At 37.9% G+C, this 27,739-nt stretch overlaps 1 protein-coding gene across 1 annotated transcript in view; it reads left to right on the top strand.

Annotated features, from left to right (window-relative positions):
* The window catches only part of Cntnap5 (contactin associated protein family member 5), a 772,002-nt gene that overhangs the window by 514,247 nt on the left and 230,016 nt on the right, over positions 1-27,739 (top strand). Inside the window, exon 13 of the mRNA XM_047547046.1 lies at positions 17,824-18,024. Coding sequence (XP_047403002.1) covers positions 17,824-18,024 — 201 coding nt within the window. The remainder of the gene's footprint in view (positions 1-17,823; positions 18,025-27,739) is intronic.

Below are 27,739 nucleotides of genomic sequence, written 5' to 3'. Positions count from 1 at the left end.
CCCATATTCAATTCTCCCCTCTTCTGTAGATTTCTTCAATGACACTGATCACACTGCATTATAACCATCAATTTACTTGTGTGTTTCCATGGGACTGTGATTTTCACATTGAAAAATAAGTATCAGAGTATGCTATGGTTTCAGTGTGATATGTCCATGGGTTGGAAGTTTGGTCCCCAGTGTGGTCATGTGAGAGGTGTTGGGACTTCAAGAGGTGGAGTTTAGTGAAAGGTCCTTAGGTCCATTAGGTCAAAGGTAAAGTAAAGTAGTTCTCATAGTACCCTACTTAGTTCTCATAAGACAGTTGTTATATAAGAGCAAGACTGGTTTCTCCCCTATCTTTCTGGCTCCCTCTTTCTCTCACTCCTGCCCTCTAAGGCTGTCTATCATGAGGTCTTTGCCAGAGCTGATAATAGGTTGTTTGAACGTCCATACTCCAAAACTGTGAACTAAATACACCTTTCTTTCTACCCTATCCACCCTCAGGTATTTTGTTATAACAGTGGAAAATGGACTAAGGCAAGGTGTGATGAATCCTTGGTTCTCCTTTTCCACAAACTCTAATGATCCCAGGGCAAATGAAATCACTGCCAAATTAGGATGATTTCTAGCTTCTTTTTTCCCCTTTCTACTTTTCATAATTTATCCTAGATTCAAGCCCTGCCTATTAACTCAATAGCAGTGTGTAACTATGCAAACAGGCCTCCATGTTTAGTCATTACTATTTTCATCCTCTTCTGTAAGGCCAGGAATAAAAGGCAGGCCTTTTTCCCCCTATCTTTTCACTGCTGCCCAGCATCTCCAAATACCTTTGTTTCTTCAAACAGGAAGACAATATGTTTTAGTGACACACTGTAATTCAAATTCAAGTGCAACACATTCTAGCAATGTGACCTTGGACAGGCATTTAACATTTCTGGATCTTGGTCTCTTCATCTATAAAATGCTAGTGATAAAATGGTTGCCTTTCAAGATTAATGTGAGAATTAGAATATCTGCACAGAGTTCCTAGCCCCCAAGAGTAGACAGTCTTGAAGAAGGGTAATACAGTATCCTGCATAATTACTAGTTATGCTGTCACCAACAATAAAATCTTTATCCCTTCTCTAGATGCCATGAGATTTCAGTGACCCTATGAGTCTGGAAAGGGAATTTCTGGAGGGGACACTTTCAATATGAATAAAGCAGAATCAGAAGGGTGAGGATTTCTAACAAGATTTTCCTTAGAACTCCACATTTAAACTCGTTCTAACCAGTTTACAATGTGTCCTTTTTAGTGTTAACAGGACACCTTGTCAGCATATGAAAAGATCTTTATTTCCCAGCTGCACACTACTTTTCCTCTGTTCAGTAAAATTGCATATTTACATACAAAATTGTTTGTCTACTAACAAAATACATTTATTTCCTATCGTGATAGATACAATGCCAATTTCATGTGTGTGGACCTGTAGGGCAATCATCAGACATTACAAGGAATTTGCAAGGAACATTTAGGTAAATCTCTAAAGCAAAACTTTTTTTCCATTCTCAAACATCTCCTAATCCATTTGCAAACCACCTTACAAGGCTCCATATCTTATCACCCTGGGTATTATGATGCTCCACTTCTCACTGCTTTGGCAGCAGCCTCTGTTTTCATTAAAACTCATCAAAGCATGCATAATGGAGTAGGTAGAGAAGCTGCAATTGAGGTCTCTCCAATATTCCTGCACATAATTGTACAGTATGATTGCAGGTAATAGATTATCATCTCAGCTATTGACAGAAAGTAATGTGTCCACATGGTTAAGTTCAAACTGTTAGCTTTGCTTCCCAAAGTTAGAGCAATGGTTGTGATTTGCCTCTGGACTATACACCAAACGGTCAGTGCAAGGGAAATTAGAGTTGCTCAGGACATAGCATGGGGCCACTAAGTTCGACCATTGATTTTTTTTCCCAGTCTTCTTATGAGGTTGTCAATTTTTTGACAATTATATTGTATAGAAAAGTAAGTAGAACTCAGGTGTTTGTGTTATATGCATTTGTAATAAAGCTCTGTGAAGGCATCTTCCTGCAGATTTCTATTCCAAAATCTTCCACTTCCAACACACACACACAAACAACAACAACAAAAAGTATTAGCTTCCATTGTCTTGCCAAAGCCTTACACAAGTACAAGCTGAAGTTCTCAAGTTTGCTTTTTATCATTAGTTGGGTAGTCATCACTGCAGAATTAGTGTTTCCAAAAAGTTATCACTTGATTACTGACTGTATAAAATCATGTTGAATATCGGCTGGGTACTCAGCTAGTGCAACATGCATCACTGAGGAGTAGATGAAATAATTTTTATTTTACAAACACATTAATGAGGCTAGTAAACTGTAGAAATAGGATACCAAGTCTAGCTGTCTAGACTGAGGCGTTTATAGTACTTACCATCAGAGGAGTAAGGCTTGGGAGGCAATCCTTCCTTCCTCTATTTCTTTGCACCAATATACATTGGTTGTCTGCTCTGGCCAGGTAGTGATGATCCACTGAAAATACAGAAATTAGTAAGATGTGGCCTTCAAAGATCAGAGACTTTATAATCACTTGTCCTTGTAGTTAAAAATGCCTAAGTCTTCAGCTGTTCCCACAGTGACTCATAATTTACAAAAAGTCAGAGTGATCTTTTAAAAATACAAAATTGGCTATGCCTTTTAATCCCTTTCCATCTTTGCCTGTGTAAATTCTGAGCTCATATATGTGGCTTAGTATTTTTTGAAGGGCAATAGTTGTGAAGGTATATAATTAGTATCAATTAAGACACTGAGAATAGTATCTGTGCCTTTTGCAACCTCTGAATTATTTCATTATCTATTGTACTTGTTTTCTGTGGGCCCACAAAGACTCTCTTTGTATACTTTAGTTTTTGTGTTTGTAAATGGAGAGCAATGATGACAACTTTTAAGGTGGATGTGCAATCACTTAGTCAATGAGCAAATTGGTAAGCAGTGCTGGAGAATGAATGCCCCAGAACAGAAAGTAAAGTAAGCCAAGGTTCTTCCCCTTACCATCTTTCCCCTTCCTCTGGAAACATGGCCTGTGTCTTTATGGATAGCAGGCTCAGCTCATCCTGGGGAGGAGCTCAAAAGATGTGTCCTCTGGCAGCACAAGCATCATTTTCTGGTTGAGACTCACTCATGGGTGACAGATGTGCTGTGGCTCACTAGCAGTTTAATCAGTTGGAATAATACTTGTATTGTTGCTTATATTTCAGAGGGACGATTTGCTTTCTGTAAATGAAGTGTTTTCCAAAGGACTCTGTTGGACTGCAGAAGAATTATAATTCAACAGTTTAGAGGAATGAAGCTTTTAAAAATATTACTCTTCTTCTCTTTAATACATTATGCTGTCAACCAAAGCATGGTGACCACATAGGGATTCCAGAAGGCTGGTCTTCTAGGCAAAACTTAGGACCAGATCTGCATGTGTTGAAGGCCTGAGCTTTAAAGTGGTCTCTCTGGGCTAGCTCAGACAGCATAATCTCCTGCTAAATTGGGTCATTAAATAAAACTACTAAGTCATAAAGCTGTAGCATTACCCTGAAATTAAAGCATTGTCACCTCTGTATTGCCAAGAATTTTAACAGGTACTTAGAGAAATTTCTTTCCCACACCCATTTAGCATAGTCAGTTGACTCCAATCCTTGTGGATGAGAACAGGAGGCTCTGTTGATTGCAGTGTGGTTTTCATTCATTCAGCTGGTGATTCCTTCTTGCATCTTCCCTTTACACACTCACCAAATTCTTAAAATCTTTATTAATCTCTCACTTACTTAGTCATTAATTCTCTTATTAATTTTTTACGTGCCCAGTAATTTGCGCATCATTCGTTCAGTCAATTGTTGTTCAGTTGGTCATTCAGAAATTAGGTCATGCTAAAACACTTTGAATATTGATGGAGCTATGCACCAAGGTTACAAAATCAGTAAATCTATTCTTGTCCTGAAGGAACTCACAGTTCAGAGGAGACAGGTAATGTAAACAGATGCATTATATGCAGTGTGGAAAATAGAATAGAAATCAGTACATCATGCATAAATAGCACAAAGAAGGCAGGAGTTGAATGAAGGTGTAAAAGGGGGCTGAATGTGGTAGTCAGACAAGACTTCCTTGAAGAGTTGCCCTCTGATTTGACTTTTTAGAAGAATTTGTTAACATTGAGTAGCTACTAGTATGAGGCACTGTACTAGGCACTTCACATTCCTGATGTCACTTGGTTTCCCTAACAACTGTGTGAAGAAGGTGTCCTTCTCTCCATTTTATAGAGGAAGGCACAGAAATATTAAAAGACTAAACATTCTGACCAGAGCTTAAGTTGTGAATGAAATTTTGAAACTGTGACTCTCAAGACTAGGTTCCTAGGACCAGGTGACATGGGATCTCTGGGGCAAGGAAAGGTCCCTTTTTCTAAACAAAGTCCCCTCTGGCCCATACTGTTCACCTTTCACCTGTCAATGTCATGGAAGAAAGTTATTCCAGGAAGTGACTCCAAAGGAATTAGGTCTCCTTGATACCTACCTGATACCCACCTGATCAACACTTTCCTCAGCTGGAAGAAGGGGATAATCACCCCCACCTTTTCAAGCTTTTTCTTAGTACTAGATGAAAATTATATAAAGCATAGGTTCTCAAATTTTAGTTCTCTGAAGAACAAGCTGGGATAAATGTTTAAATGGCCATTTTCTAGGACTCTCCCCAGCAGTGTTTATTCAATGAATCTAAGACAGTGATAAGAAATAGCAAGTTCAACAAGCACTTGAAGATATTAGACCTTTGGACATGTCTATATAAGGGTATTAGCACAGTTTTTTGTCACTTGATAAATCCTCTTTGTTTTTCAACTCCATTCTTCTAAAGAGCCCTGACCAGAGACTAAAGGAGCTATCCTCTTAAGCTCTGAAAATAAGTCTTCTTTCTAATGGACTTTTCACTGCACTTTTATTGTAGACTCCTGGGGAGTTCCTTGTTCCCGTGCCAGGGGATCAGAAGGCAGGACAGCCAACAAACACTTACTGAGGTGCTGCCTGGAGTATTGCATACTGCTGGCGCCTGTGCATAAGGACTTCATATTATCACCACAAAATAAAGTCATCCAGCTCTTAAAGCAATTTCGTCTAGGCCATTATCTTTAATTCATACTATTATCCTGCGGAGACTTGATAGTCATGGAATCCTGGCCAAGTTGCTTAACTTCTATGAGGCTCCATTTCCTCATCTGTATAATAGGAGTTATCAGTTATTCTTACCTTACTGGGTTGATGTGCAAAATAAATAAAATTAAGTGAATGGATGTATCAAGTACAGCCTTTTAACATCTGGCACTCTCCTAAGTGCTTCTGAAATAACAATTGTCACCATCATAGGAGTTTCTAGAGACTAAGGAAATTCAAAGACAAGATTGGTCAAGAATGACTATATTGGAGACATCAATCTTGTCTTTAACACCAAAAAACAAGTGTCCCTGGGCTAGGCAAATAAAAATAAAGAGAAGAAAAATCAGTTGAGCTCAGTAGAATCATGGAGACACAGATGCAAGGAGCAGGTGTCCATGGTGTTCAAGGGTCCTTTGCCTTGTTTAAGGGTTCCTGGCTCACACAGGTATTCTGATACAGTGACACAGTTTGTCTGAATGAAGATTTTTCCCAGCTATGAAGAGAAAAATAATAGGTGGGAGTCAAAGTTATCTCTCAGAAAGGCTGCTTGTTCTTGTTCACTTTTGCTCTGAGCCCTGGATTCCAGGGAGACACAATGAATCAAAGTCAGTTTAGAATAAAAGAGTCAAGTTGTACTGGCAGCAGGTGATCCCTTGTTCTGTGAAGTAGGGAAAAAGAGGAACCATTCCTCTGAGAGTCTTTTTCCCATTACTCTTTCCCTTCTGTGAACTGCTTTAGTCTGTTTTCTGTTGCTGCAGCAAAATAACTAAGCCCAAGTACTTTATAAAGAAAGGAGGTTCATTTTGCTTTGGGTTTTGGATACCAAAAGTCTAAAATCACCTGACCTCATCTGGTCAGCTTCTAATGAGGATCTTCTGGCTACTTTATAACATGGGAGAGGGCATCTCATGGCACAAGTGTGTGCAAGAAAGATCCCAAGGCAAGAGAGAAAGCAAAAGAGTGAAGGGATATTCAAGCCACAGCATGGGTTCACGACACATGAGCATCAACCAGTCTTGCATTCTCAGTGTGCAAATTTTCTAAAATGTTATATTTATTTTCTGTTTATAAGGAGTAGTGGGAGACATCATCTGGGTATTCTCCCTAGGGATATTTTCCACATGGGTTTTCCTGTTCTGCCTGTGACTCTTCTGTACAACTTTCATATATCCTTAGATCCAGTTTTTCTGGAATACCATCCCTTCCCCTCCTTTTTTAGACCAAGTACTCATTTCCTTCTCCTACAAAGCTACTTTGACAGTCACAATTTGTACAACTTCTCATTGAAAACATGAATTCATTTAGCCAACAAACTTCTACTAAATTCAGATTACTTATTAAAAGCATGGGTTTGGTTTGAATCTTGGCACCAACATTTTCTCATTTTATCAAGTTATTTGACTTATGGCAGTTACTCAGCCTCCATACTCCTCATTGTCTTCCTGTTATTAATAGCAGAATCTACTCATAAGATTGTTGTGAAGATTACATTAAACCAACAATCTGAACCATGAGAAAAAATGTCTGACATTATATTCCCAAAATGTGGCACCTGTTATTAGTTATTATTTTCATTATTCTGTCCCCAGAAACCGAAACTCTGATTTCTTGGTGTTTCTAGGAATACAGTGAAAAAATAATAACTAATAACTTTCATGAGCATACAACACTTGACACACTGAAAGAGTTCATGGAAATAAATAAATATGTATGCCTAAACATGGATGGACTAACATGGTGTGATTGGTTGAATTCGATAGTAGACTTTGCTTTTTGATAATTGTTTAACCAATTAATCCTTACCAGCATGTATGTACGTGAGTGTGGGTGTGTGCTTTGGTTGGTGTTAGTATAAAGGCACCAAAAGCACATACATATGCATTCTTGGGAACACAGCATGATCATTTTGAGCCATTGCTGAGTGTAAAGCATTGTGGCAAGCTCCAACTTGATAGTCTAAAAGGTTATTTTTGGAAATGTCCAAACCTACAGAGAAGTTGAAAAATTGATAAAATGAGCAACCATGTAATCTGTATCTAAATTTTCCACTTTTAACATTCACTACATTTGCTTATTAATATTATGTTTAAGTTTATCTCTTTCTCTCTTTCCTTTTCTTAATTTCTCCTATTGAATTTTTTCCCCAAATCATTTGAAAGCAAGTTCTAGATAAACTGATGGTTTAAACCTGAGGACTTTAGCTTACATCTCCTATGAATGTATTCTCTTGTATAACCACGATATTAAAACTATACATAAGAAAAAATTTGTTTCAATTAATATTATCTTGGGACATGTTTTCTCTTAATATATATTATATCAGTATCATTTTTTTATTGAAGATTCAAAAAGGACCAATACTTTGGATTTGATTGTCATGTCCTGTTAGTCTCTTTTAATCCAGAAGTCCCCCTCCCTGATCCCGTCTCTTGCTATTTTTTGTTTCTTTGATTGGTTTTCGTGGCATCTTTTTGAGGTGTGTGAGCCAGTCATTATGATTTTTCCTGATTGTTTACTCATTGTTAGAACATCAGCAAAAAATCCTCCTGGGTCCTGTCTGTCCTGCTCAGAGCCTCTCATCAGAAGGCTTGTGATGTCAGTCTGTTCCATTATTGGGGTGCTCAGCTCCTTCAATTGGCTAAAGTGGTCTGCCAGATATCTGTATTATGAATGTGATTTATCTTCAATGAATTATCTGTGGTGTCACATGCCGACACTGTATGAAATATCCTGTTTCTTAGCATTTCTTTCCAACCTGTGAATGATCATGACTCATAAGTTATTACACTGAAATTTGTAAAATGCTGGTTTTCTAATTCTGTACTTCCTTTTACACTTCTAGCTGTCACTCCACATTCTTCCCTATAGAATTGTTGCTTTTTTTTTAACTTGCCCGATTTATTTTGTTTATTTATTTATTTATTTATTTATTTTTGGTACAAGGGATTTTTGGAACACAGGCATGCTTAAAGACTGAGCTATAACCCCAGTCCTCGTTATATAAAAAGGTTCTCAGTAAATTGCTTCAGGCCTCCCTAAATTGCTGAGGCTGGCCTTGAACCTGCAATCCTCCAGACTCAGCCTCCTGAGTGACTGGGATTAGAGGTATACACTGCCACACCCAGCCTCCTTGCCTGACTTCTTACTATTTCAGTGTCATTATGGTCTCATAAATGATTTCATTTTAAAATGTATTATCATCATTAGTTGTTTCGATGCTCAGATATTTCTAAACATAAATGATAGCACCTTTAACTCTATTCAAATGTCTTTTTTTACACTTACACCTTAATCTTGTAGCATTCCATTGCTTTCTAACACAAGATATCCCAAGATGTCATTTGAAATTTTCCTGCCCTAGACCCAGATTCAGACATTTTCCCGAAGAAGTGTTGTTTCCTTTGTGAGAAATTGTATTTGGAAATTAAGATCTAGGTGTTAGGTTTGTGCATTGCTTCTAGGCTCTTTCAATGGATGAAACTAGAATGTGTGTGTGTGTGTGTGTGTGTGTGTGTGTGTGTGTGTGTAAATTTGAGTTCATAGTTATTTCCAATGCAGAACCAATAACATTGGATTTCTTTATCGTCTCTTCTACCTATGTCTCTCTTCTCTCTGAGAACTCCTCCCAATGATATCAGTATACTTAAGTATTTGCTTTATCCTACAACATAAACAAAAATAGTTTCAGAATCACATTAGCAGTATCAGGATCAATAACAAAGTAAAGTTTAAGATTTCCTTGAATTTTAATTTTTTTTCTTGGAATATATTCTGCCAAAGATGTACAGTTGGACAGAATACCATTTTCAAAATACTTGAGCTGGGCATGGGGGCACACAACTGTAATCCCAGCCACTTGGAAGGTTGAGACAGGAGCGTTGTAAGTTCAAGCCAGCCTATGCAATTTAGCAAGGCCCTCTGCAACTTAGCGAGACCCTGTCTCAAAATAAAAAATAAAAAGGGCAGGAAATATGACTCAGTGGTTAACCACCCCAGATTAAATCCTTGGTATCAAAAAGAAAAATTAATTGAATTATCATTTTTCTTTAACTTTAGTTATATTATCAATGTAATACACAGTTCAGCCTTTTTTTTTTCAGTCTTGCCCTTTCATTCATTTACTTCAAAAATAAATTTATTTATTTATTTATTGTCATACTGCAGGTTGAATCCAGGGCCACTCTACCACTGAACTACACCCCAGCCCTTTTTATTTGATTTTTTAAAAATTTGAGACAGGGCCTTTCTAAGTTATCCAGTCTGGCTTCAAACTTCTGATATTACTGCTTCAGTCTCCCAAGTCATTTGAATTATAGGTTTATACCATAAAGTGTAGCTTGATTCAATTTTATGTCTTCATTATTTCAAATATTTTCATGTTTCAAAAGTTTAACACACACCCACACAATGGTTGACCAGAGATATTTTATTTTCTTGTTGCTTCTATCCCATTCTTATCCATCTCTTCTAGATAACCATTTATATGTTTGTCCTTCCTATGTTTATCCATTTTTCTTCTTTCTATGGCACAATATGCAACATACTCCTTTGCACATCAATAATTTCATTTTGTCACTTGACAATATTGAGTGGAAGTCACTCTTGATCAGGTTGGAGATGATATGTATTATTTATTATGGCTGCATTGTACTTCACTGTGTCAGTTAACCAGGCTTTATTCAGTGAGACATCTATTGATGGCTATTTAATTTTCCCAATATGTTGCTATCTGCAATACATAACCTCAGCTGCAAAGGAGAAATTCAACAACTTATCTAAACATCTTTTCCTATCATGTATCACATTCCTGCTGATTTCAGGAGCTGTCAATGAAGTCAGTAAAAATCCTGGCAGTCTGTTGAAAGTTCTGTTCCATAGTAAGTGAATACCTATGGTGGGCCAGGTGTTAGGCAAAGATTTATGAAACAGTCTTTTCATTTGTAGCACTTACAGTTTAGCAGGAGGGAATGAGTAAAGAGGTTGTTCTTACAGAGTCTGAATGAGACAAACACAGAAGCTGGTAGAGTTAGGAAAGGCTACCCACCAGAGACAGCACTGGCACCCTGGCAATGTCATTTATTTATGATGAGCACCATAGTAGAGATGCCAGCAGAAAGATGAATAATTCCACTCTCCCGTTTGAGCTTTCTTTTTTTCACAGCCTCCTCCAGAATCAAAGTATAAATTCCACGAGACCAGAGTTGACTCAGAGATGGCTTGTCTTCTTTTCTGACCTGGTAAAAGCAGATACAAATGTCACCCTTTCTCTCTCTCTTAGGACTAAGGCAACTATTTGTATTCAGCTCACAATCTCAGGAAGTCCTCCGAGCTCAATACTGACTACTTTTGATTTTTAAACAAAGGGATGGAAGCGAGTATTTAGTATGTACTTGGGTCCCAGGTACTGGGTCATAAATTCTTAATGTTTACCTCCTTTAAGTCATATAATAAAGCATGAGGGAGGGAGGGATCATGTGTCATTTATATTTGGAGAAAGCAGAAGTTGAGCTGCATGTCCACTATCATTCAACTAGTAAAGGTGGCACAACCTAGGATAAAAGTTAGATTGGACTGAGTCCCCAGTTTTTATCTTCAAAATACACCAAAACAGTGTCTGCCCAAAAGATCCTACTTAAGACCTCACAAAGGCCATACGAAATGGTGCACACCTCTAATTCCAGCTACTTGCACACTGAGGAAGAAGGATTTAAAGTTTGAGGCCAGTCTCAGCAACTTGTTGAGACTCTGTATTAAAAATAAATAAATAAATAAATAAATAAATAGCACTGGGAATGTAGTTTAGTGATAGAGTTCCCGCAATACCCAATACCACCCCACCCACAAAATAACTCACACAATCTTCTAGCAACAACCAAAACCCCAGCCACAACTTCAGGGTCCTTTCTCCATCATGTGATTAAGATTTAGGTCTTCCTTTGCCTTTTTGAGACTGAGAGACTGAGCATCAAGGGAGGGAAGAGTGGTCCAAGTCACCACCCCTTCCAGTCTCTCATTTGCTGTTGCCAGACATTCACCTCAATAAGCAAAGAACACAAAGTGACTTTTTTCCCCTAGGCACTCCTGTAAATGCATTAAGCTGGGGAACTAGAGTGTTATTCAACCTTGCATCGCTCATGTGGTCCCACTCTAGTCCCAAGCATAGTACTAGGCACACACCAGACTTTTAAATTGTTTTTCTTAAATAAATTAGTGAACAAACAAAGATGATGTAGCACACATGGAGTCCATTCCAATCCACCATCCCTTAGAACCATAAAACAGATTACCCAAGTCTGATCATGCCACCTATTTTAAAGCAAAGGAAAAAGAAAAATAATCCCCCGAAAAGGTATATAAAAAGTAAAGGCTAGAGCGAAGTGGGAGGATAAATCACAGTCAAGTATGTTGTCTGGAAGTCGTAAAGCGTGGCCCACGCAGTCAGGTGGAAGATCGGTAATGGATGGGAGCCGGGTCCGTGCACCTGCCGCGCTGCGGTGTCTGCATCCCCGCTAATGCACAGCGCAAGGTGGCTGTAAACCGGTAATGCCCGCTCACCCAAGTAGCAGAAGCCCTGCCTCTAAAAGCAGCTGCGCCTGCAGTGGTTTTCGCAAGGCAGGGATGGATTCTCTCATAGGCAACTGGGCTGGTATGCATGGGAGGAGTAACAGCTCCTTCGGGAATTCTTAGCCTATTAAAGGAGTTGGAAATCACTTTACAACAATTGACTCCCTTCACTTTGAAGGTTGGGGGTGCGGGGGGGAGGTGGAATTGATTCCCTCAGCACAGGTTCCTAGAAGTGTCTCTAATAATGAAATGACCTCATCAGATCCTCCTTGAATTTGGGAGAGGTCATATTAGGTTTGAGGTCTTGATTTTGCCATTACCAGTCTTGTGACATAGTACAAGTTGCTCAGTTTCCATGACCTGGAGATTGGTGCTTGGCAGAATTGGCATTGGAAGCCAGGTCTGACCGTGGCGAAACCCTTACTTTCCTCCATATCTTCTGCCTTTTCCGCTGTGCAAACCCTTTCCAAGCTGATATTGACTTAGCAGTCACTGTCTGTAATTTAAATGGGGAGAAAAGATACAAACATATGAAAAATTAAATAACTATCAATGCAAAATGACAAGAGATATCCTAAGACCTTACGTGAGAACATGGCAAATGAGTGGTAGAGACAGTATTTTGAGGATTATTTAAACTGTCTATACCCTTGGCATAGAAAATTCACTTTGTCAATATAGATAACTGTACCAGAAGTGACCCCAGGGACCTTAATATAGACTTATTTTATTACAATAGGAGTATAAGTGAATTGGTACACTGTTCAAAGGAACATAAGCAACTCTCCACAGTGATTTCAGTTCAATTAAGCTCAGTATTGACAATCTGTAGACTTCCCTTCCTTCCAAGCATTGTGATAGAAAAATTGCAGTGTTTTTTCTGGCTCTGTGTGCAGAATGAGGACTTATTAATCAGTTTTTTTTTTTTGTTTCTATTTTTTTAAAACTTTCCTCATGTTTGTTCTTTTTTCTGAGTGTTGATTCCCATGGCAACAGATGGAGCAGTATACAGGATCTGTAATTACTATTATTAATAATGATGATCACAATAATAATACCAATCAGATATAATGAGAGAAAAAAATTGAAATAAAATTAAATTGTGGTTCTGTGTATAAATAGTTTACAACTTCTGAAATGAAAGGCAGAGGAACCTGGTAGGTCACCTAGAGACCCGCAAAAGAGGGGTATCTGAGAGCTTTCCTGGAGTGATAACCAGGGAAGATTTCACTACAAGGATGATGTTATAGAATGTTCCAGAATATCTTTTCATGACTATTCTACCAGTTCTTTGTGAAACTTCATTTTGTTTTCTCCTGCTATATTTGTTATTTTTGTATGTGTTTTGATTTTATGACTTGAAATGTCCTTTAAATTTGTACCATTATATAACACCTATATAGAAAAATAGAAAAGATGATTTGAAATTTTTGGAACCAAGAACTAACAACCTTAGACATTGTCATTGTTGTGCATGTAATTTCCTCCCTCAGATAATGGCAAACTTTTGGAGGAATTAGACGGTGCTTTTACTCCAGTGTATGTACTCTAGTGGCTAGCACAGCACTAACCAGGTATAAACTTGAATGTAAGAATGAATGACACATTGCAAGTCCTGGACCACTCCTAGTCTATGGGAAAATAGAATCAAAAGCTAAAAATCCTAGTGTGACTTGGGGAATGTTTTATTGGTTTACATAATATTGCATGGTCATATCTATGGAATAATGCTTTGAAAATCCATCATTCATGCCATATCCTGTGACATTTTCACACATAAAGTTGGCATGATAGCCAACTCATGAGATCATTCACCCTCAAACCAAACCATTGGAATGAATATTACCTTATAAAACCAATTTTTGAATATATAATAACTGTTTCTTTAAGCTAAGTGGGATGCTTAGTAAAGTGACCCTATTTTCTTAAGATAATATTGAATAGGTTCCTGTATGCTCAAAAATCTCCTAATGCACTCCTCTCTTAAGCAAAGAGACTTGGTCCTAGTTAACTCACTAATATGAATTTGAACAGTAAGAGATATGAATCTGTGTTTCTAATCATGGGATTGAATAGTGGTAAACATAGAAGTAATGAAAGAAAATGGACAAGATAATGAAATATAGAATTGGAGAGAGAAATTTTTGAGATTTCTGGATCTGAGTTCTTAAAAACAAAAGAAATGTCAAGAAATGCAAGAGACACCAATAAGTAAAGAGACACACGATGTTCTTCCACTGCTAGGAATAATTGAAAAAGGTAGTAATAATTTATTATTACTAAGCATAGCAATAGCTATGCTTCAAGAAATTATAATCCATGATTCTTCTTAACCTGATTTTCAGAATGTTTCCCACCCCTCAGTTCTCTAAGGGATGACATTCAACTCCTCATTCTGACACAGAAAAGTTCTAATGTATAGATTCTTAGTTCTTGAGAGCCAAATAACCTGTTATGTGTTCCTGTGGATCATGGCACCAGATCATCATGTTACCATCATGAATGGAATATTGATATCAAATAACCTCATCTTCTTTATTTTTGTGTTTATTGGTGTTTTATCTTGTTTTGCTGTTGTGGTGCTGAGGATGGAATCCACGGTTTCACATATGATAAGAAAGCACTCTACTGCTAAATCGCATCCTCAGCCCAATGATCCTGTTTTCTAAAGAAAATACTTCAATGACATGCCCAAAATTTCAATTTATCACTTCTTCCATGGGTTATAGAGCAGATTCCAAACGAGATATGCTTATTTCTCAATGAAATAATGCCTTTCACTATTACTGATGAGGAAACAGGTCTTTAGAGAGAGAATAATTTGACCACGGTTGCTTAACCTCTGAGCACTGATCTGGCATACAAAATAAGATTTTCTGGCTCTAGATCCCAGCTATATCTACTTGTTTCCATTGCCCATTGAATAAATTAACGCCCTTGAACTGTTAACTTCATGGGCCCAGTTTTAATTAAAGCTCTGTGCGAATCCATATATCGTCCCATTTGGGAGTGACTCTGCCTCTCCTATCTGCCTACAGTACTGTTTCAAATGCATCCAGCCCATTTGGAAATCCCTCAGAGCTCAGCTTCTCCAGCTAAAGCTATCCTTTCCCATCCTAGGCCTGGCATCAGGAGCATCAGTCAACAAAGTTGACTTTTGCCATGGTGACATGGTTATGACTGGTTTCCCAATATTTAACCAGATTGCAGATATCAGTATGCACAACTAAAATATCATTGAAAGCAAATAGAAAGGGAGATAAAACAGGATTCAACACCTCTTCGTTTTTAGTTTTATTCTTTTCCCAGGAGAAAAAAATATTCAGAGAACATAGGGTAGCTTTGAAAGGAAAGCCACTATGAGATTCTCAGTTTGAAACGATCTCCTTTCCTCCTGTCCTGAATCCTGTGCTTGCAGGTAGGGCATGAGATGTCTATTAGGTGAATTGTGGGGTATTCTTTGAAGTTCTAAATTTTCTTTTGGCATATTATATATATTTCAAATGTCAAAAAGTATCTATTAGTAATTGAAATATTAAAAGTAAAACTCACTCTTGGAAACCAATGTTATAAGTGACCTTAACATAAACATTTGACTTCTAATATAACTTCCTTTTACATCTTGGGAAAATAAAATGTGTAAAGGAATGAGGAAATCAATTAGCGAATATAAGAACAATCTCATAAATTGATATACGAATATGAAAATCTACTTACGCTTAGAAGGAAATATAAATCCATACAATTTAATGATGTTAACATTTGTATATCAGATTGGATATTTGGAGAGTGGGGACTAGTTAGATAGATAGATAAATCAATAGACAGATTGATAGATGAATAGAATAGTATCTAACTACTTTCTTATTTCCTTATTTTTATTCTTTACCTATCTACCAGGGCAACTTTGAAATAAAAGCCTGTCAATGTGCTTGAGGTTTCAAGCAATCATCTCTCCTCTTGTCCTTCATAATATGCTTGAATTTTGGGCTTGTGGTAGATGTCTGTTAATGAATGGATAATATGTTTAAAATATCCTAGAACAGAGCAGTAACACATCTTCTATTATTATAGATTAGATACAGTTTTCCTTTTCTTCTTCTTGTAGCATAATGGGCATTTCAAAACTGTGCATCTTTATTTCTCCCTTTACAATATTTCATTATTCAATGACAACTTTTCTTTGCTTATTTTATCGATATTTTTCTAAATTATTGCCAACATTTTTGGAGTTTCAGATTAATTACTTTAGTTATAATATTATCTTTACTAATCAGAATCATCCTATTATTATTTTTCAAAGTGAAAGTCAGATAACATTGACTTTTTTTTTTGCATTTTGTTGAAAAATGCAATCCTGCATCAGAGAAACATTGTTGTAATGTGGGTTATCAATGGGTTGGTTTTAGGAAACAGACTTTAGATGTGTCAGACTATTTGAGCATGATCTAATTATATGGTCCAGGAAGTATTTATTTTGTAGAGTTGGGAAATAATTAAAACTGAACTTGTTATTTCTACTTTTAATATGTTGAAAATGAGGGTTAGGGAGAGAAATAACTTGTTCCAAATCACATACAGAATTGATGGTAGAGGAAGAAGTAACACAGTAGTTCCCAAGTAGTCACTTCTTCCCTTTTATTCTGCTAAATTGTGCCAATGACCCTCACCTGCTTCTTAGTAGTGAGAACTAACAAGTAGTGATATTTTCAGCATACTTGGCAGTTGTTAGTGTCAAGTAGATATGCCTTGAGTTATTTTCTTTATTTTATGGACCTTAGTTTACCCATTGGTAAAACTAAGAGCGTGGGAAGGGGGGAAAAAAAACCACTTTATTTCTATGTCAGATTCCTTTTCAGCTCTGAGAATGTATGAAGAGTAATGATGCAATTATGTGGGCAAGATTCTCATATGACAAAAGCTTTTCAAGTCTTCCGATTTCCTCTTTTGCTTTGTGAGGATGTGCAGAATTAAATTGCATGTCCAAATGCAGTAAATGTTTTAGCCTAGGTTACTGTAACAGACTGTAACAGACTGAATGCCTCAGATAGTGCCTTACAACTGCATATTTTGGTTTGCTTTTCCATATTAACAGCCCTTAGGCCTGTGTTACTGGTATTGTGGACCTGATTTTGTTGTGATTACTGTCATCTTAACTGTATATAACCTTGAACTTCCAGAAAGAGATGTGACCAGTCCAGACTCCTAGTCCACAGGAATAGGTTTCAAATGCAGACCTCTCAACCTGTAAAACCCAAATTCCTCTCTCTTCTCTTTGACTTTCATTCTTTCCTGTCTTGTTCTTTCCTTCTGATTTAGAAGTCTTCATCTCTGTATATTCTTTTATTATAAAACTTTGAAATTATTTTTGTCCAATAGAGGTAACTTAGAGAATAAATAATTAAAAACTGCAATTAAGCACCTGCATATGCAATGTTGATCACATCATTTCAGCCTTCTTAATGATGTTGTATTTTATAGATGCTTGTTATGTGTCTTATTCTTCAGCAGGATACTGATGGTTTTTTTGAGAAAATGATATATGTTGTCATTTCATAAAGAAAATAGTGTAACAACTGTTTGTAGCATTTACCTTGAATTAGGTCTTATAAGTAATCTAGAAATGATTTAAAGTATATGGGTGGATTTTTGTGGATAATATATCAATACTACATTTTTTTATGTAAAGGGACTTGAGCTCATACAGATTTTGAAATAGTATTCTTGAGGGGATCATGGAACCAATCCCCCACTGATATGGAAGTAGGACTCTATTATTAATTTTAAATAACATAATGGACATTTAAGGCTTTCTATAAAATCTGTGAATAAGAACTTCAAAAATTTAGCTATTTAGATAATTTGCTCTGATTCTGACTCTGAGGTAGGGTTCTATAAGGAACAAAAACTTTCCGGTGACACTCTACATAAGAAAGGTATTCAGGTAGTGATTACTTGCTGCACTCTGCATGAGATGGTGATTAATTTTTGCACATTTAGTGACTCATTCGTACTCTTTACATGCTGTTCTTTTGACCTTCCTTCTAATGTCTCTTGTTTTGGGTTATTGTTTGAACAGAAGACAAAATCTGGATGTCAGTGCAGCACAACAACACAGAGCTGACCCATGTGCAGGGTGCTAACCCAGAGAAGCCCTATGCTATGGCCTTGGACTACGGTGGCAGCATGGAGCAGCTGGAGGCCCTGATTGATGGCTCAGAGCACTGTGAGCAGGAGGTGGCCTACCATTGCAGGAGATCCCGCCTGCTCAACACACCGGGTAAGCCTCATCCTGCCCCTTTACTTCTTCATGAGCTAAAATGGGTCCCCCAACCCAGAATGTCAAAAAAAGGGGTGTTTATACAAAGGGTTCTGTAGTTGCAGTTGTTGACTCTGCAGGGAGAATTGCAACCAGAAAAGGACTGATTGTGTACAAGTGTTGGATTTGATATCCAGGGTATGACCTGGGTGAGTTCTATAGCTTCACAAGGTTCCTCCTCATCTTCAAAAACAGAATTTGGACAAAGCATGCTGCAACAGTGGTAAGAATGCAGAGCTTCTTGAGAGAAGAGGCACTGAAAGAGAGCATTTGAACTAGCTGAACTAGCTTTCCTGGTGGTGGTGTTAAGAGATGGTCTTTCTTGGAGAGGAAATAGAATGTGATGGGGCATCAAGAATCTCAGCACATTTATCCAAAAGTGATGAGCTACATCTGGTGAAAGGAGGCACAAGAAAGCTTCATTAGACAAGGATGCCAGCAAGACAGACAGGGGCCATTTTCTGTGTTCACAATGTTTATATTTACCGGAAGAGTGCAGGCCTTAATGGAAATGACTCCTTCAGAAATAGTTTAATTTTAGCAAAGAATAGATCAACGTTTTGTAATTCTTTTTTTAATCTGTGGTTGATATTTTAAAGTAAATGATTTACTTAGTTATTAACACATTTTAAAAAAGAAAGAAAAGAAAAAGTCTAGAACTACTTACCAAAACCAGCTCTTGCAAAACGTCAAGAGGGGTCTGTCAACAGTTTGTGCATGCCATGGGAAGAACCAGTTATTTTGGGGACTGTCAGTCCATCATGTGTTTCAAGGCAGAACAAGCCCACAAGGTTACAAGAACCCAAGAAAGGGTAAAACAACCCTAGTCTCAGAAGCTTAGAATTTAGTAGTTGGTGGATAGGAATTTCAAAAGACTGGAGAAAAATTGACAGTGAAATATCAATGAAGGGGAAGCAAGAGAAGCCTAACTAAACTCGTTGTACTGCCTGGCTGATCTAGAATCTTCAGGGAAGACGCTGTTCCACATAAGTGAATTTTCCAGATAACTGTCACTTATCCTTTTAAGCACCAAAAATCTTTTCAAAGAATTTTTAACTGTTTGAAATGAAAATCTTTCTCAAAAGGATTACACGCTTGCTTGCCTTCTTAAATGGAGAATTTTGAACATAAAATGTAACCTTTTCTTGATGACTCAAGATCATCATTGTGAAAATCAATTGTTGTACTCTTCTTGGATACAGTCATACTCACAGGGCTGATCAGATTGTAGGCACTCATTGGTGCCCCTTTTAAGTATCCTCAGATATACTGCCCTGTGGGATTCAATGTTTATTCATATCTCTCACGCTTGGCTGGCAAGGCTTAACCTGTCAATCCCAGCACTTTCTCAAAGCACCTGTCTCCAGAAACTACTCTACCTACTTTCCATTGTATAGTCTCTAGTCCTCTAAGGATTGTGTTTGGTAGATTTACAGGGAAAATGGGAGCATGTTCATTCTGACTTTGGTAAGTCCTTTAGAATATTCATTCTGTGATATCAGGTTGGCTGCACCATTATCTTTGTGTGTGTGTTGTGTGTGTGTGTATGTGTGTGTGTATTCTTTCTTTTTTCCCCAAAGTTCAACTGTCTTAAATTCCCTGAATGGGAAGGGTATAGATTTTGCAGAACCCTTACTAAGAGTGAGGACTTGATTCTGTCCTTATCAGTCCTTCTTTGAAAAGCTCAGTTTCTACCGTTCAATTTCACCACCTGAAGAATTTGCTCTTAAGTCTGATGGAAGAGTTGAAGGAAAGAACTAGTCGGAGCTCCTTGCTCTATGCCTGGTTTCTATGAGGTATCCAAGCTTTTTTTTTTTTTTTTTTTTTTTTTTTTGGGTGCTGGGGATCGAACCCAGGGCCTTGTGCTTACAAGGCAAGCACTCTACCAACTGAGCTATCTCCCCAGCCCCTGTATGAGGTATCCAGAAAACACTAAGGTCCTTGTCCATATCTTCTATCCCAGCAGGGAAGTTCCAAAATCTGGGCATAATGGGAAACACTCTCAAAGGAGAATTTTTTTTTTCTATTCAAATTGTGGAAATAGAAAAATGTAATAATTATACAGTGACTGACTTGATTAGAAAACTCATATATGCAGATAATCTCAACTCATGAAGATGACTTCTGTACCATTCTGGTCTGAATCCTTCCAAACATTTTTTTCCATATGTGTATTCACAGAAATGCAATCAGAACAAAGTATTTGAGCCTGATGCTTCTCATTAGTTCTCTTTTGCCCCATGGATTTTGAATCAAAGGAGGTAGATAAAGGAGGACTCTGGGCACAGACATGCAGTATTTACTTTGTCGTGGAGGGTTGACTTGAATATTACAACAGCTTTCTAAAGCAGTCACCCAGACAAACCCATAGAGAAGTGGCCTTTGCCTTCACACTCTCACTACAAGGACAGAAGTCACCTGGGCACAAATATAGGTGAGCTCACTTTGTGAAATAGGTAGGGACAAGGAGGACAATGTACACAAAGAAGTCATATGGATCCTAGAACTAGTGCCCAAGGTGCACATCTGGAGGAAATTTCCACTGGGATCCCTCAGCAGCAAGCACTCCCTTCCCCAGGATAAAGGCCAAGGACAGGAGGTAAGAACAGCGAAGATATCTCTCCCTCACCTACTGGCAAATCTGGAAGCATTGGGCAAGTGTTTGCTTCATCAGTTGAATTCAGTACACATTCAGCAGAGATTCCCAACCATGGAATACTGTTTTACAGTCTTTATCTGTCACAAAAATATGCACCTCTTCATATCAATAAGTATGACTTCAGACCATCGTTTTTATTAAGGGAAGAATATTCCATTATATGGATATACTGCAGTTAACAAATCCTCTATTTGGACATGTACTTCTCACCTTCATTTATTAAAAACACTAATAACAACAGGAGAACATGTTTCTATGTAGATATCTTTATGAACATAACTTATTATATACTCAGAATTTATTCTTTAAAGTACCATTGCCAGAGCAGAAAGCGTGTGTATTTTTAAGGCTTTTGCCTCAGTGACTTCTGTGCTATATCAGGGTTATACCAAATCATACTCATAACAACACTGTAAGACTGTCCACTTTCCAGCAATAGTTATTATCATTTTACTCCAACTGTAGATATCTGATAAATATAAAGGGGCATCAATGACAATTATAAATTTTTTGTTGTTCTTAATTTAAAAAAAAATAAAATGTTTAATTTTAGGCTATATTCCACATCTTTTTGATTGCTCCTATTAGTAAGCCGTGAAGCTATGAAATATTCTAAGTTGTGGTTGCAGGTGAATTTAAATCAATAAGAGGATGTAGAGGATGACTTCTTGCCATAGATTCTTTTTCATGGTATACATAATAGATAATAAAGGGAGGAAATAAAGAAGGCAAGATGGGAGTAAAGTAAGAGAATATTCAAATGGCCATCAATGACAGAGGTTTCTTCTGCCTATGTTATGTCTGAGGTACTGTATAATCATTATCTCTAACCCAAACCACAGACCTGCACAGTAAGGGTTATTATCCCCATCTGGCATTTCAGAAAATAAAACCCAGGAGGGAAGAAGACGCTTGCTTAATGCCACACAACTGGGAAGGGACAAGTCTCATTCTGGCACCCAGCATGCTTGAAGTCAAATCATGTTGCTACTTCTTACACACTACAAAGCTCCAAAGAGCCAAAAGTTAAAAGGAAATGGGGCATGTATGGGAAATGTGAATTTGCATGAATTTCCTTATTGTGTAGAAAAATAGAGATGAAGAGAGAGAAGCAGTCTGCACTAAAGCTATCTAGTTGAGGGCATGGCCTGAAATTGGGCAAATTTTTTGGCAGCATCAAAGGATTTGCACTAAGCTTGTCAAGATGCAGCAACTTCCATGCTCACATACCCTTCAGAGGGAGCCCTGCGAATCTCATGAATGCATCTTCAGAGCCTGCTCTCTTTTAGTTCCAGTTGTTATTCTGGTTCCCTTCATCTAGCAGCAGGCAGGTAGAAGAGGGAAGACAGGCAAGAAAAGGTCATGCATGGTTCACCACTGTGTCTTTTTCATTCAGTTTGTGACTGAACCATGACACTGTCATTTTCTGACAGATTTCTTCTGATATTCTTCCCCAGAGCTACTGATAAGTACCAGCCAATTGGAATGTATCATGTGTCTCTTTAACTGAAAGTTTATTCCAGAAACTCTGGGAAGGAGATGTTGATTGAAGTTTTTGTTATTTTGGGGCATCTTTATATTATTCCCATGCACCCCTGTATTTTCCTTCACTGAGATCGTCATTTCCTACCCTGTGCTTTATGTAGGACCTAAAACCCTGTGCTACAGAGCAAATCCAGGCCAGGAACCACCAACCTACCAGTTCTCTGTGGCTCCTCAGGAGGAGGTGGCTGCTTGTCAGCCAGGAGGGAACCCTGGCCTTTCCTCAAGTGTCAGCACCTTATGTAGAAATTTTGCCTGAGGCCAAGCTCCTGAAAACAGCATGTGATGAGGATATGATATGAAATAGGACCCACTCAGAAAATGTTTGCACAGAGGATGGAAAAATTAATATTGAGGTCACAGTCAATTAGCTTTATAGCCTGACATTTCCCCTAGAAGGATGACAAGATTGAGAAGGGCATAGGAAGGTGCTCTCATGGGGAAGCTTTATGCCAGTGTCCCTAGAGGGAATAAACATTGAAAGTCCTGCCTATCTCCAAATTCTCTTTCAGTTCTCAATATGGTACACAGAATGTCTCTGGTATAAACATATGTGTCCTTTTGCTAATATCATTGTTATAAAAGTCTACTTTGAGTAACCTCACCAATAAAGTTATAAGCTCTTCAAGGTATAGGAAAGAAGTCAGTATTGAAACGTGTTTTACGATTTTGATTTTGAATATCCCCTAAAGGCCCATGTGTTAAGTGCATGGTCCCCAGTGTTGTTGCTATTGGGCAGTAGTCTGACTATTAAGAGTGTTCCTACTATTGGGAAGTGGTGGGACATTTAAGAAGGAGAACCTAGTAGGACTACTCCAGGTCACAGTGGGCATGCCTTTAAAGGGCATAGTTGGCCCTGATTTCTTCCTCTTTTTTCTGTTTTTTGTTTTCTGTCCTTGAGCAGTTTTTCTGCTCCACAGCTCCTACCATGGGTTCAAATCAATGGGGCCAACTTCTCATGGACTGAAACATCCAAAACTGTGAGCCAAAATAAACCTTTTCTCTTTGTAAGTTGATAATCTATGGAATTTGTTATAGTGAAGGAAAGCTCAGTAACACAACATGAAACCATCGGAGATTCAGACTCCATTACTTTGAAATCTAATAGCCATAAGACGGTCTGAGCTGGAGTTTACTTTTGTTTTTCTGAAAAGGAAGCATTTGCAGAGTAAATAAGTCATGCAAACAAGATTGCTGCAAGCATTGTTTAAATTCTTCAATACAGCTGAGAATCCAGTGCCCTCCAACACTTCAAAACCTCTCTTTACCTGCAAGTAATGGGTGAATCAAAGTCATTCCTGTCCGTTTTTTCAGACTGTCACAGGAGTGCTTTCTGCCTGGACTCAATTGCTTTACCTGATCATGTTCCACTGACATTTAAAGGTGTAAAATCCTATTCTTTAAAAGGATCCTAATATTCTTAATTTTCCTTCTCTTTTAATTATTTATACTTCAGTGAGCATGCAAGTAACTATATATATTACACAAATATAAACTATATTTTATAAGCATATATATTCTATATGGCATTATATTATAATTATATTTGTAGGTTTTATATCCTCAAATAAAACAACTGCAAGTTGAGAATATTTGAAAAAAATTTCATCTGTACTGAACATGCATAGACTTGTTTCCCTTGTCATTATTCCCTCACCAACAGAGTATAACAACAACTTATATATCATTTACATTATGTCAGATATTATAAGTAATATGGATTGGATTTGAGGCATAGAGAAGATGCAATCACAGGCAAATATCATGTCATTTTCTATAAGAGGCTTGAACATCCCAAGGTTTAGGTATTTCTGAAGGGTTCTAGAAGAAATCCCCAAGGGAATCCTGAGGAATGATTACACATGATTTATGCACTATCAAGTATATGCTATACCATATATATCATTTAATTGCATATATACTTGTAATTTACTCTTTGAATGTCCAAGGAGATCTAAAAATGCACTTATGTATATACACTTTCACAGCCATTTGCAATATTCAATCTCCTCACGTTTTCAAAACTAATGACAAGTTTCAGAAATCTAAGTAAGGAATTGTGATGCAGAAAAGCCTAATTACTTCTTAGAAAAGGAGCAGCACATTATGTTACTCTGGAGTTTACTAACCTAAAACCTCCTGATTGCCATTATTTGAACCAAGTAAAATTAATTAACAGAATTTACATTTTCTTTTATGCATTAAGTATGTACTGAGTATTCATCCAGGTTTCAGGCACTATTCTGGGTGGTGGGAATAAAACACTGAAGAAAAAGTGTTGAACATATTAGAGATGACAGAAACACGCACGCACACACACACACTCCCTGTCATGCATGCTCAGAGTCACTTCCCAAAAAAAGAGAGGCAATGAAGTCCAGAAGAGTAAGACATGGAAGACATTAGAGAGTGAGCAGATATGGGGGACCGTGCTGCAGATGGAGTGTGAAAGCCTCCTGTTGCTAGGCTGCTAGAAGGTTCTGCAGCAGAACCCCACATGCAGGAGTGGGAGTGGGGCACAGGCCTCACTGGGGCTGAAGGCTCCAGTCTGAGGAACAGCATGAAGGACAGGATAGCTAGAGAGGGAGGCAGGAAGGAGAGGGGTGGAAAAATGTGGCTGCAGTTCATCTAGAGATCATGCAAGGCTTCAGACTGTGCAGAGAGGTCACTGGAACATCTTGAGTCTTAACTTTTTAAAAACTTCTTATTTCAAATCCAAAATCTGGAGCCAGTTTATGTGAGTCAGGCTGAACTAGGTATCCGTATTTGCTAAGCTAATGAACATTTTAGGTCATTTGTTCCCTCTGCCTGGTGATATGGAAACAGCTATGAGCTCCCTGAGGACAGAAGCATGTTCCCATGAAGAGAGTCTCAGAACACGACTGCACATTCATGGAAAAGTTCAGTTTTAAAATTGCTGGCTTTTGGGCATCCTTGCTTTCTAAGCTTCACTTTACTTGTATATAAATGAGGTGTTTACCCCTTATAGCACTTATGAGCATGTTAGGGTCAAGTCTAGATTCCTTCCTGTCATCCAGCCATTGAGATTCACTTATCCATCTATCCTTCTCATTTAAAAAAGGGGTACTCTCATCTGCTGAGTTTCTTAAAGTGAAAACATAGGCCTTTTTCCCTCCCCACCATCTCCATTACATCTCATCCATAAATGCACAAACTCTCCAATTTCTTCTTTAATTCCTTTACTACTGGCTACCTTCAAACTCCCATTGTTTCCCTCTCCTGTAAAATTGCAGTGGATTCCTGCTTCCTCTCTTGTACCAATCTGCCCCCACTTCTCACTCTATAGCCAAAAGGAAGATATTTTCAAAATGAGTTTATATGATCTGGTTTCAAACCTTTGTCACTTCCCTGGAAATAAAAACCCAGACTCCTTTGTGTGGCCTGTATAACTTTGCCAGATGGAGCCCTTGCCAGCTCCTGCTCTCCCTCTAATCCACTGCACTTGACCTCACTTCCTTCACCGCTGGTTCTGGCCAAGGTTGCCTCACCTCCTAGGACTGATGCGTTCTGATTTGACTGATGTGAGTACTAAGTGTTCTCTACTCCAGAAGCCTCATTCGTCTCCCTTGTTTAGTTCTGTCTTGTTATTTAACTCTCAACTCAAATGTAACATTCAATTGTAATATTTACTCCATTACTCTTTGCCATTTCATCCTATTTTCATAGGATGCCTAGAGATTATTACTATCTAGCATTTTCTTCCTGTTTATTTACTTGTTTCCTATATTTCCTAATCAATAGAATGTGAGATTCATGCCAAAAGGACCTCTTTAGTCTCATTATTTCCAAACTGTTTAGATAGTACTGGGCACACAGGAAATTTTTAGGAAATAATCGCTGAATGAATAACAGGGTCATTCTCAATTAATAATATGTATCATTTACTTCCTATTTATATTGTTTCAGATGACCAGTGATAAAATAAGTGCATTTGGCTTAGCCTCCTGCCCTGGTGCTTGTGGGTGGGAAACAGCTTCACAGAGCGGAAATTGCTGGCCTGGGAGGTGGGCATTGCTATCTCACTCCTGGCTCTGCCATTGACTCTCCATGACCTTGAGCAAGTTACTTATATTTTATGGGTCTCAAGTTTCTCCTCTTTAGTGGTGGAGGTTATATTTGATGTTCCCCGAGTGTCCTTTCCACCCTGACACTTACTAACCAACCAAAGTGAGTGAAAACACATGTCAGAGTTTATTACTTTCTTGTCACAGTAAGGAACCTAAGAGTTTGGTAAAACAAAGAAAAAAAAAAAAAGACTTTTGAGAGTCTTTAGCCTATGACAAATGACTTATGGCAATGTTTTGATACCTTCAGGCACTTGCCTCAAAACATACTTTCTAAGTGGTGATATTGATTGATTAGAAATTATGAAACATTGCCAAGGTCATAAGTTAAGAATAGCAAGAAACATAAGGCTGTGAATTAGCTCAGTGGTGGAGCACTTGCTTAGCATACATGAGGCCTTAGGTTCAATCCCTAGTACCCACACACATAGACACAAAGAATAGCAAGAAAAACAATTCCTTCCTTTGAAGTATGTATACATCTATTATGTTATTTATATTATAAACACATCTAGTGGATTCTGGGGTAGATAAGGAAATTAAATTCCACTAATTGCACAGATGAGGCTAATGGGTTTACTCAGACTTTGTGCTCTGGTGACTTGTTGTTGGTGGAGCCAGGGCTGGCACTGGATTTCCTTCTCTCTAATCTCTCACTAGAACCTTCCCAAGGGCAAGACAATAGAGCACTGGTGATAAACTCTGCTAGGTGAAACCTCACTTACTCTAAATCAAGCACTTAGGTTACTACTTTTGACCATGTGATCTCAGATTCATCTCTATGCCTTGGTTTACCCATTCCCGAGAATAAGGATGACAAAAATATCATTAGTCACACCCACATCACTGGAAGGATAACAAATGTTGGAAAATTGCTGTCTTTATTACTTAAGCTTTCAGTTAACCTAAATTGTGGAGATAAGAGAGATAGCTTTCTAAATATAATTTTCACAGTTATCTTGGTACTTCTGAGAAAAGAAGTGAGTGCACTATGGCATTTTTATTTCCTCATGCTTTCTTCCCTGTCGTGCATGCACACGTGTGTTTATGCACACACACATAGGATCTAATGAGAAATACAAAGCAATGTGTTTTCCATATGGTGATACTGATTTTACAGAAAAGTTATGCAACTTCCTAAGATTGGCAAATTCATCATTTCAGTATGGTACAGTGAAAATGACTGAGGTTCTGAAAAAGAAAAATAACTGCTTTACCCCACTCTGTCACTTATTTGCTGAGTGGCACTTATCATGCATATAACCTGAGACTCTGCATCTCATTTTCTCATCTGCAAATTAAGTAAATGTTATAACTTAACTTGTAGATTTTTTTGAGGATTCAAATGAGTTTGGGAAAAAGGCTGACCACACAGCCCACTATTATTTCA

This window comes from Sciurus carolinensis, chromosome 3, assembly GCF_902686445.1.
Source record: "Sciurus carolinensis chromosome 3, mSciCar1.2, whole genome shotgun sequence".
NCBI classification, from domain to species: Eukaryota; Metazoa; Chordata; class Mammalia; order Rodentia; family Sciuridae; genus Sciurus; species Sciurus carolinensis.
This window is presented reverse-complemented; position numbering and strand designations above follow the sequence as displayed.